The 12,126-nt window shown below is 46.7% G+C and overlaps 1 protein-coding gene across 1 annotated transcript in view; it reads right to left on the reverse strand.

Annotated features, from left to right (window-relative positions):
* Nucleotides 1–546: 546 nt before the first annotated feature.
* The window catches only part of PPP1R7 (protein phosphatase 1 regulatory subunit 7), a 67,339-nt gene continuing 55,759 nt past the window's right edge, over nucleotides 547–12,126 (reverse strand). Inside the window, exon 10 of the mRNA XM_077291013.1 lies at nucleotides 547–1,882. Within this exon, the coding sequence (XP_077147128.1) occupies nucleotides 1,706–1,882 (177 nt within the window). The 3' untranslated portion in view covers nucleotides 547–1,705. The remainder of the gene's footprint in view (nucleotides 1,883–12,126) is intronic.

Genomic DNA, 12,126 nt, shown 5'->3' on the forward strand with positions numbered 1-12,126 from the left:
CCTAATGCATCAGCCCACAGGCTGCGCGCCCTGGGCAGAGGGGACAAGATATCTCCCTTCTGACCTCCCCCACCTTTGTAATTCCCACAGTAAATATCGGCAGGCACCAGCCACCTGCGGCTATTGTAATGTATGTCTGGCCTGCCGCTTTTCAATTGGCTCGCCCTCTGTATCTGTGTGATATATTCTGTGTCCTGTGACTAAAGTGTTGTCACAATGGAAATACGTGGCGAAGCAGTGATCTTTTATATGCGCCCATGTAACCAAGCAATTCCAGCCAGCGTCCTTCATTCAGACTCCAGCCAAAGCAGAGTGGACCTCCTGAAACACAGGGTGGTACTGAAAGAGGTACTCCAACACGGTAGACCCCGTTACACCCCTCAATCTAGTTATCATATCCTTTCAAAGTCATAATGTATCATATATTAATCCTTGCACTTTCAAGCAAGTATATTCAAAAAAGGAAATAATTATCCAGTCCAAGAACCTAAAATTGTGCTTGCGGAACCTTCCCTAGTTATTTGACAGATTGGAAATCTTATAACCTTTGCTTATACAATAAATATTCTTTATTGGAATACTCCTTTAATATATTCTATGGAGTTAGTAACTTTGACGTTCCTTTAATAAAAATGAAGATAAATGGGACCTTAAACCACTGCTATTTTTGACACAGGCAAGCAGATGGTAAAGATGTCTGATGCACCCCTCTGAAAGCTTAGTCTTATAAAAAAAATCTGGCAGCAAGCTCATGCATTGTAATTTGACAGCAGCATGATATAGAGGTGGAGACCCTGATTCCAGCAATGTGTTACTTGCTGGTCTGCTTGTTGTTTTTAATATAATCACTTTTTCTCTGCTGCAAATCTAGCAGTTCTCAAATGCTGAGCTCTGTGTACACTGTGCATAGGCATAAAGCTGCTAATCAATGGATGGGCACGGGTAATACAGAGCAGTTGAACAGGTGGCACAAGATCACCTAATTCTGTAGTAATCTTCTGCAGATAAAAACATTGATTTTATTGAAACAGTAACACACAGCCTTGTGATACCTTGTTGGAATCAGGCTCTCAGCCTCTATATTATCTGCTTTCAGATTACATAGTAAAAACCTGACCGTTTAATTGTAAACCTTTAGGGGTGTTTTTTTTTTTTGGAGGTGCATCACACAAGCTTACAAGGGTACACTCTGAAAACAAACAAACAAAAAAAGTGCCCAAAGCTGCAGATATAAAATCAACTCTTGTAAACAAAAACTATAAACGAAAACAATACAAGAAGATGCAACTAAGAGGAATATTACCGGATCCATTAGTGCTGTAACATGTAAGGTGGTGTGGAATGACAACTCGGCTAGAAGCCACATGAAATTACATGTAATGGCCATATGCTAATGTTGAAAAAAAAAAAAAATCTTTATTAACTAGAGGACCAGAGTAACCAGAAATAAATACTGTATTGGACACCACCAGCGAGTGGGGTTATTTGTATTCATTCTCTAGAGCAGAGTCTAGGGTAAGACTGTCCTGTGACAATCAGAAGAGTCTATGGAATGAGCAGGTAATCAGTTTGATATGAGAAAATCATGCAATGTGGGGAACATAAATGTAATGGGATAACACGCAAACAATTTCTATGTTAAGAGGTTGGCGTTGTACTGTGCTGCTAGAGTAGAAGGGAGAAAGGGATAATGCCATGGCTCAATTCAGAATCTGACAAACGTTGCATCAATCTGACGGACAGATGGCAGAGCCAGCATGATCTTGCGCCTGTATTGGTTATCTTTCTGTAGAGGATTCCTTTCCAGATATACTGTCTGCAAACTTTTGGCCCCACTCAGCTCTTCCAAGTCAGCCCAGTTCTCCACCAAGTTGTCATTCATCTGTGATAAACAAAATACATATATGAAGATCTCCAAGCAGGACCAGTTACAATCCTCACTAAATATTACAATAAATATTTGCAAAATGTACAAAGTTTGCACAGGATCAGCTTGACAAACAGATAAGTTTTGACCTGCAGGAGAACCTAGCTGTTTCCCCATTAATGATGGGTGCTTCACAAAACATTTGCAAACATGTCATCTTAGTGTTAACTGTGGCATTCATTAACTTCTCACCCAAAGTGAAACATGTCAGTACAGTGCAATGGGCTCTTCCCCACAGGCCTTTCAAACACTTGATTGGTAAATTTGCAGAGTAGTAAAATTATTTCTAGCAATCTTTTTTTTAATGGCAAATCTACAATTTCAGAACTTTTTTTTCTTCAGTGCATCCAGTAGGGGCTAAAATTCATTTTTTCAAATGTGTTTTAAAAATATTGGTGCAGTGTTTAGCTGTCACTATGCAAGGATTGTACTAAAAATAACAAAATAAAAAATAGGGTTTTTCATGTACTCACCGTAAAATCCTGTTCTCCGAGCCATTCATTGGGGGACACAGACCGTGGGTGTATGCTGCTGCCACTAGGAGGCTGACACTTAATGATACAAAGAAAGTTAGCTCCTCCTCTGCAGTATACACCCTCCTGCTGGCTCTCAGAGAACCAGTTCAGTGCAAAAGCAGGAGATCAAAAACATATGAGAGAGTACAACATGTCAAATCATAAAACAAGCATAAGCTAATAACAGGGTGGGAGCCATGTCCCCAAATGAATGGCTCGGAGAAAAAGATTTTACAGTGAGTACACAAGAATTCCTATTTCTCCTTCGCCTAAAGTGCACCACCGCGGCCTGCAGAGTCCGCCTGCCCAGACTCACATCTGCGCAAGTCTAGGAATTATAGTGCTTCAAGACTGCATGAGGACTGTACGAACCCGAAAGCTTGCAGGTGTGCTTTGCCGACGCCTGGTGCCTAGAACCCAAGATACCACGATATACATGGTTGGAAGTAGGCTGACATCTAACACGGAAGGACTCCTGGACGGTGAAACGAATCCACCAGGCTAACATGGCCGATGAAACGGCTAAACCCTTCCTGTAACCGTGAGAAAGCCTTCCTCTTACAGTCAAGAAGCCCAATTAAAGTGTCCAACCTTCGGAAGGACGCCGTCCTCGATAAGTACCTACTCAGAGCACTCACTTCTCCAGAATATAGGGAACTCATTCCGTTTTGTGGACTGGTGCCGAAAGAGATGTCCTCATAGTGGGAATACGATACCACCTTGGTAAAAAGGGACAGGGATGGCCTGAGGACAACCTTGCCTTGATGGTAATAAGGAAAAAAGTCTGAAAGAACAGAGCAGCTAGCTCCGAAGACTCGTCAAGATGACGAGATCGCAGAGAAAAAAAGGGCGACCTTCCCTGATGGTAAAGTCTGTCTGGATCAAACGGAGTCTACTGTAAGGCTCCCAAGACCATTAAGGACCCAAAGATCTAACGGTATGCGATAGGAAAGAACCACATGTTAAAGTCCCTACTTGCAGTTTTGTTGAAATAAGATGGAAAAGTACTAGCTCCGCAAACGAAGAACCTGACATGGTCAGTGCGGATCTCCCAGGATCACTGGGGCCCTTCCTGCTTCCGAAAGGCTCTTGGAAGTAATGGAAGAGGGGTTATGGAAACAGGTACCACGGAAGAACCAGAGCATGCACTGCGATGGCTTTTGGATCTCGAGGCCGAACAGTGAACTCGAGTACATTGGCGTTCAGTCTGGAAGCCATCCGATCTACATCTGGAGTGCTTCAGTGAAGGCACATTTGACCCTGACGGCTGAATAAGTCTGCCTCCCAGAGTTCTACTCCTGGGATGTGTACTGCTGAGATCACCGAATGCTAGATCTCAGCCCATCAGAGAATGTGAGGTACCTCGGCCATGGCGCCTGACCGTGGGTACCTGCTAGATGATTGATGTATGGCACAGCCGTGGCATTATCCTATTGAATTCGGATGGGGAGACCCATCAGAAGGCAGTGGACCTGCTGTAGGACTAGCCGTACCGTTTAGATCCCCAGAACAATGATCGGGAGAAGAAGACTGGCATCGGTAGTCACTAATAGTGATGAGCGAGTGTACTCGTTGCTCGGATTTTCCTGAACACGCTCGGGTGATCTCCAAGTATTTGTTAGTGTTCAGAGATTTAGTTTTCATCACCTTAGCTGAATGATTTACAGCTACTACCCAGCCTGAGTACATGTGGGAGTTGCCTGGTTGCTAGGGAATTCCCACATGTAATCAAACTGTCTAACAGTCGCAAATCATCCAGCTGCTGCGAGGAAAACTAAATCTCTGAGCAGTCATAAATACTCGGAGACCACCCGAGCAACAAGTACACTCGCTCATCACTAGTCACTAATAACCATTGAACCGGGAGAAAGGATCTCCACTGGATGGGGGAAGAGCTCAGAGACTACCCTCTGAAAAGCCTGTTTGACCTGCAGAAAACGAGCGTAGCGAAGGAAACTGCTTCCATTGCCGTTAACATTTTTCCTCAGAACCCTCCTAGCAAATCGAACGGAATGAGGTGATGAGTGATCAAGTGCACGAGCTCCCTGTTGAAGGGCAACGGCCTTGTCTCAAGGGAGAATTACAAACTTTCTGGAAGTGTCCAGGATCATCCTCAAAAAGGATATCTGCTGAGCTGGAAATGAGGAAAACTTGTCTAAGTTTAGCTGCCAGCCCAGGAGAGAGAAGGTATCGCAAGTGATATAGACGACTCAGCGCAGTCCTGGAAGAGCGGCTAGAAAGTCGACCAGATAGGGCAGGACGACCACGCCTCTAGGGTGCAAGAGGAACATGACAGCCACCATGACCCTTGCGTACACTCTGGGTGCGGTAGCAAGGCCGAAGGGCAAGGTCGTGACTTAAAAATGCTGTTCGCGAATAGAAAAGGGAAGGAATTTTTGAAGAGGGGAAAAATAGGAATGTGAAGGTAAGCATCCCGAATGTCGATGGATGCCAGAAACTCCACCTTTTTCCGTTGAAGTAATGGCTGAGCGGAGGAACTCCATCTGAAGGAGGAGGACCTTGCCAAGCTTGATAGAAGTTTGAGGTCCAGGATCGGTCTTACTTTTTGGTCCCCTTTTTGGAACCAAGATCCCTTAGATCTAGACTGTCCTGGACAACGCTTCCACTGCTGCATGGGTCTATAGGAAACCTGCGATCCTTTGTTCCTGCGTGGGAAACGCTCCCAACTTCTCACCAAATAACCGACCACTCTGGTAAGGGAGTGATGTCAAAGGCTTTTTGAATGCAGAGTACGCTTCCATTCTCTGAGCTATAATGCCCTTCTGAGTGTAATGGCATTTGCTGCTGACAGCGCCGTGCAAATAGCCCCGCAACCAAGAGGCGTGAATCACAGTCTCCCGTTCAAGAGATTTGATTGGCCAGCTGTACTGTCTACGGGAAAAGGATACTGTGGTGAGTCAAAGTAGTTAAGGTCTCCGACCAAGAGACCACTGCTCTATCAACCGATGCAGCAGCTAAGGAAGGGTAGAGCGCTGAACCCGAGGCTGCAAAGGCCAGGGAAGTGGAGAGGGATTGTCCGCCTTCTTGCATCATCTGCTAAATAGTGGTGATGCAGAGGGGATGTTTGGACGCCAAAAAGGGTGCTTCTGTACATCCACATAGTTCAGATCCCCGGGTGGACAGGGCTAGTTGTCCGGAGTTAGGCCTGGCTGCAGAAGAGGATACATGGAGGCGACACTCCATGTGCTCGTCTGTTGATGGTGTGGGGAGATCGGTGCCCTTTAAAGGACCGGTCGTCCCTAAAAATCAGACCAGGTATGGCATCCCACATCATAGGGGGGTATACGTGGAGGGGACACCCCACTGTTTGCATATTGGCTGAAAAAGGATGCCGCTCTTAAAGAGGCTTCTGTCCAATGAATCGCTTATCCAGACACTCCCTGTGCGGATCAATGGCAAATGCTCTACGAGGGAGTTTAGTCTCCTTATGAGGGATACTGCGTGATCTAGAGCAGAACCGGAGTCCTCATCAATCTACAGAGATTGGTTGATGATATAAATACGTGAATCCATCCTTTTCTAAAGCTCTGGCGAGTCCAGATCCAAGGCAATATCCAATCCATATTCAGAGTCTTGTTCTCAGCAAATCATTGGTGAGGGAGATCAGGAAAAGAAGCTTCCGTTTTCCAGACACCTGTACGTTTCTAGACGCCTTACGGCCCCTGCTAGCCAATGGCTCCCATGAAGGAGAGGGACCATCTATATCGGTCCTGCGAGCACTCCGAGCCACAGAGGGTTCATGGAGGGATTCAATCTCTTGGTCCGAGAAGCCATGGATTGCGGTCTCTGGGATAAGCTGGGATCAACAGCGGAGGGCTCCTGAGCTCATTTAGGATGACCGGCTTCGGACTGGTCATGTGCCTTTAAGACAAGGGAATACTGGTCATGTGACTTAAGACCAGGAAATATTGGTCATGAGCCTTTTAAACAAGGGAATACTGGTCATGTGCCTTTAAGACCAGGAAATATTGGTCATGAGCCTTTTAAACAAGGGAATACTGGTCATGTGCCTTTAAGACCAGGGAATACTGGTCATGTGCCTTTAAGACAAGGGAATACTGGTCATGTGCCTTTAAGACCAGGGAATACTGGTCAAGTGCCTTTAAGACCAGGGAATACTGGTCATGTGCCTTTAAATCCAGGGAATACTGGTCATGTGCCTTTAAGTACAGGTGAAAAATGCAGGAGGAAAGAGCATTACTTCCTTACCCGGGTATCTGATGCTGCAGAGTCGTTGTGCCCGATAATGCAAAACCGTCGCCCCTGTGTGAGCCAGCCGGGTGGACCAAGATGGCCACCGGGAGTTGCAGAGGTGGTAAAGTCTTTCAGAGAGTGAGAGGTGCCAATTCGGGGGGCAGAGCCTCGTGACTTCCATGAATAGGCCCAAGCCGGGGCCTAAATTTCTGCAGCCGGTGGGTAGAAGTGTGGGGCGTTGGAGTGGCTGAGAAAAGCGAGCGCTCCCGTGCCAGGCGAGAAGCGCCAGAAAAGTGGGTGGAGCCGCCTTAGTGCAGGCACGGCTTACGGGATGCGGTCTACACATCGGCCGAAGACGAGGGCTAAATTTTTGCAGCCGGCCGGAGCGTTACCTCAGGGAGGTGGGCCACAGGGAAGCCATGGCTGGGCTGCCTGTCAGCATGAGAATATCCCACTGCAGAAGCCCACCGCCGACTGGATCCACTCACCATCGGTGCGCGTCCTGGCATGGAGCCGCCGCGGATGACTGGGTTTCAGTGCCGAGGAAAGCGCGCGCACTCTACTGTTCCGCTGCAGGTCAGATAATGCAGCGTGGACGGTGCAGGGATAAACCTCAATCCACCATTCCTTTGTTAGGGAGGTGGAGAGGAACCGTCCACCTCCTTGTGCCATCCGTTTTAACAGTGGTCGTGCAGTGAGGGCTGCTCGGACGCCATAGAGAGGGGCCGCTGTGCATCCACGGAGTTCAAATCCCCGGGTGGACAGGGCCGGTTGTCCGGCAATAGGCCTGGCTGGGGAAGAGGATACGTGGAGGCAACACTCCATGTGCTGTCCATTCAGGGTGCGGGGAGATCGGTGCCCTTGAAGGGACCCCTAAGAATCAGCTCAGGCGTGGCATGTCGCAGGAGAGGATACGGAGAGGAGACACTCTCCGTGCTTGCCTGTTGATGGTTCGGGGAGATCGGAGCCTTGAAAGGATACGTCGCCCCTTCGTTGTAAAAAGTAAAATCAAATAATAAAGAGTTTTGGGTCTGAATAGCAGACCTGTCCGTGTGCCTCCTACGGACTAGTGATGTGTCGTTCGCGAACGAGCCGACACAAAGAGCCGGCTCCCTGCTGTGAACGATGGGAGCCGGCACACCAGTGAGAGCCACTAAAATTCCTGAATGGCTCTCACTGGGCGTAAAATCCCGGGCTTCGGCATGTGTAACTCCGCCCACCTGAGCTAAACTCCGCCCACTCTTCAATTTAATTGGCTCTAAGTGGGCAGAGTTTCTGCGGTAGGTGGGCGGAGTTTCGGACGCCTAAACAGATAGCCAATAGGGATCCATTTAGGATCCAAAAAGAGCCCTTTTGTGAGCCGAAAGAGCCGGCTCTTTTTGGTGAGTGGAGCCATGAGAGCCGGATCACCAAAAGGAGCCGGACTGCCCATCACTACTACGGACACTAAGCAAGAACTGGTTAGCTGAGAGCCAGCAGGAGGGTGTATACTGCAGGGGAGGAGCTAACTTTCTTTGTATCACTTAGTGTCAGCCTCCTAGCGACAGCAGCATATATCCACTGTCTGTGTCCCCCAATGAGGCGAAGGAGAGAAAGGGGGGTGTGGATTGCCATGATAGCGGAGTTAAGCTGGGTGCAACTTCACTCTATCAGATCACGTAAAAACCAGACAATCTGCTCTTCATGCTGCACAGCAGCTCCCGGCGGAGATATTGAGAGCTTCCACCGCCCATAGAGATTACATCGGGACCCACAGCAGAGACCTGAGGAACTCGACATCAGCTCTGACAGGAAACCACAGTTTCCAGCACTCCAGGAGAACCCCCAGAGCTTCCAACAGGAGTAGAGGTAACTTACCTGTTCCCTGAGGCCCTGTCCATTCTGCATTGCTCCCAGAACAGGCCACTGCTCCTTCACAAGATGGCCGCCATCCCTCCGCATTGCTTGCGTTTCCCCGAGCACCCTGAGGTCTGGGACTCTGGAGGCTACACCAGGGAAGACTCGGACTCTCTCCGTTCGGAAGTCTGCCACAACCTCCGCAATAAAAGAGGCCACAAAATGTGTTATCCTCAACCTAATTCTTCTCTAAAATAAGACTCACTTGAGGCCCTCTTTCAGCAGTCAGGACACATTTCAGGAAACAGATGCACTAGATTTTTCCAGGCCCAAGCCTGACCATCTGTTTTCATCTCCACTCAATCTTAAAGAGGACAGCATTCCTCATAATAATCCTACGCAGACAATGGAGGAGAATCCTATTTTACCAAGGTCCTCTGGATGTCACAATATGTCACTTCATGCCTCAGCAGGTCCTGAATATGATGCCACACCAGTCTCTTCTACTTGGGGGGCCTCATTTTATCGATTGACTATGGCAATATCAGCGGATCCCGCTGCTTCTCGGACTTGCAGGTGGAGCGGGTCTACACAACTGCCATAGATATTACCAGGCGGCTGTGCTCTCCCGGGTCTTTGACTTGGTACATCAATCTGCCGTTAAGCATTGGGTTTATATTGCTTAGGACATCTGCTGCCTTTGCATTCCTGCTCTACCCTGGATATGGCCCCATATTTCCCGACTTGGGGACGCCGAGTTATCATTCAGTGTGTCACTCTTTAAATTCTACATTCTTTCAAACTCAAGGAGCCACTGGTTGACTCGCATGGTCCTCTTTTTCCTATAACCAACAATACTGGGTTTCCACCAGATGCCTCCTCTAATGAATTACTAAGTAGTTCTTAAAAAAAAAAAAACACAACACCTTTGTCTTCCTAACATTGCTCCCATGGATACCTTCTCCCACTCGCAAGCATTCTGCAAGGTAAAACTCCCACAAAGTGCCAGAATTTAGAATATCTTCCACATCAACACTTCTATTGCTCCCTAGCAATCAGAACCGAGCATACACGTCCCTTAGACCATGCAGTTTCAATACTGTATAAATTACTTTAAATTTCAGAGCTGGAATCTCTTCCACATTTCTGCAGAGCCTGGGAAACAGAACTACAACTAAAATTCTCAAACGATCAGTGGAATGCATGTTTCCACCTCTCCCACAAATCTAAAAGACAAATTATAAAATAATCTCTTGGTGGTATTTAGTTCCTTCGGTTTAGCACAAATGGTTCCCTGGTACTTCTAACTTATGTTGGCGATGTGGAGAAAGCGTAGGTACATTGGTTCACACCCGGCGGTCTTGTCCGAGCCTTGCAGCGTTTTGGGAGGGAGTCCTTTAAGTAATCAAAGTCATCACTGGAATAACAATTCCCAACAAACCTGAAGCAATCCTTCTATTCATGTTCCCCATGTCTGGAAAAACACTCATGTGACACCTTTTACAAGCAGCCAAAACCGTAATCCCCAGTCACCGGAAGTCCCCAGATGCACCTTCCCTAGAGGAATGGTTTACAGAAATCTCTGTAACTCAGCACATGGAGATGTTGGTTGCCCATTCACAGGAGGAAAAGAGTAAAATTGCGACCAAGTGGATCCATTCTGATATCTTTCTAACTTCGCCTTTGTATAGGACCATCCGAGTTAATACACCTTCAATTTAAAACCGTTTGCACATTGTTTTCTTCACAATTTTGCATCAGGCCTCATAGCCACTTCCGAATCCCTCTAACCTGGTTTGTTTCCCTCATTCCTACTTTCTCTAGGCCTTCTATTCATCCCATGTAAGGGCGATAATTGTACATGGCTTCCTCTTTCAGTCTTAGTTGTAATTCCTTTATGTTGGATACAAATTTACTTGTAATATAGCTTTAAGTCGGAGTCACACTTGTGAGTGCAATGCGAGAAACTCAAACGAGTCAATACCTGGCACTGCTGCCGGCACACGGGACCGGAGCGTTCAGCTGCTTGTATTTCTATGAAGCTGAACGCTCCGGTCCTGAGTGCCGGCGGCAGTGCCGGGTATTCATGCGTGAGTTTCTCGCATTGCATTCGCAAGTGTGAACCCGGCCTTATGGACGGAGTTACAAGGATGTTTATATGTTTGAATTGTGTAATGAAGACTGTCAGGTCAACTTTTCTAATGGCCTTGAATTTATTTAATTTTGTTTGTTAGTTACAAAATTCTTAATAAAGCTTGAATTTGAAAAAAAAAAACACCTTAAAAAAAGAGTTCAAATCGCCCTTTTGCCCCATTCAACGAGAAAAAGAAAAGCCAGAATTACATTTTTATTGGTCGCCACAACATTACTATAAAATGCAATAACAGATGATCAAAACATTGTATCTGCCCTAAAAGTAGGAATTAGTCCTACCGGTAATGTAATTTCCAGGAGTCCATCCTGACAGCACCACCAGTAGGTTGTCCTTCATATGCTTGATAGGGACAGGAAACACAGAAGAGGTGGCCCCTCCCCACTTCCACCCTTCAGTGTCTTTTCCAAGTACCACACCAGGATGGATTCAACGCTATTTTATTACATTTCCATTACAAATGTTTATATCACATCAGATAGGAAATATACAGGAGGGAATATAAGGGGTGCTGTCAGGATGGACTCCTGGAAATTACATTACCGGTAGGACTAATTCCTACTTTCCCAGGATGTCCCTCCTGACAGCACCACCAGGAGAAGTACCAAATAACTCCTATTAGGGCGGGATTACTGCTTGGAGGACTTTCCTCCCAAAGGCAGTCTGCTGGTTTGACAGAACCTCCAGTTTGTAATGTTTACAGAAGGTATCTATTTTGGACCAAGTTGCGGCCCTGCAAATCTGATCCATAGAAGCCCCTGCACTCTCTGCCCAAGATGCCGAGACTGCTCTCAGCGAATGAGCCTTAAGGCCTTCTGGCGGAATTTTTCCTGCCGAGGTATATGCTGTGGAAATGGCTAGTTTTATTCACCTAGCTAAGGTGGCTTTTGATGCCTTCCTTCCTTTATTTTTCCCTGCCATCAGTAAGAAGACATTTGAATCTAGTCTCCACCCTTCTGTGAGTTTCAGGTATTGTAGGACTGTTCTCTTAACATCCAACGAATGGAGTGTACGTTCTTTTTCGTTTTTATAGTCCTGACAGAAGGTGGACAATATTATTTCCTGGCTCCTATGAAAGTCAGTTACTACTTTTGGAAGGAAGGTCGGATTTAGCTTGAGAATGATACAGTCTTCTTGTATCTTTAGTTATGGGTCCTTTATGGAAATGGCCTGAATCTCCCCTATGCGTCTGGCTGAGGTTATTGCCACCAGAAACACTGTTTTAAGTGTTACCGCTCTGAGATCTGCCTGGTCTAGGGGTTCGTAAGGATTTTCCTGTAAGTTATTTAGTACTAAATTTAGGTCCCAAGGAGGGACGGAGCTACGTATTGTAGGTCTAATCCGTTGAGTGGCTCTGATAAACCTTACCACCCAAGGGTGTTCTGCCAACGGGTAATCCAAGAAGGAGCGCAGAGCCGAGATTTATCCTTGAAGCGAATAAGTCTATCTCTGGGAAGCCCCAGGTGTCGGTAAGATGTAGA

Source organism: Ranitomeya variabilis, chromosome 2 (genome assembly GCF_051348905.1).
Source record: "Ranitomeya variabilis isolate aRanVar5 chromosome 2, aRanVar5.hap1, whole genome shotgun sequence".
In the NCBI taxonomy this organism is placed as follows: Eukaryota; Metazoa; Chordata; class Amphibia; order Anura; family Dendrobatidae; genus Ranitomeya; species Ranitomeya variabilis.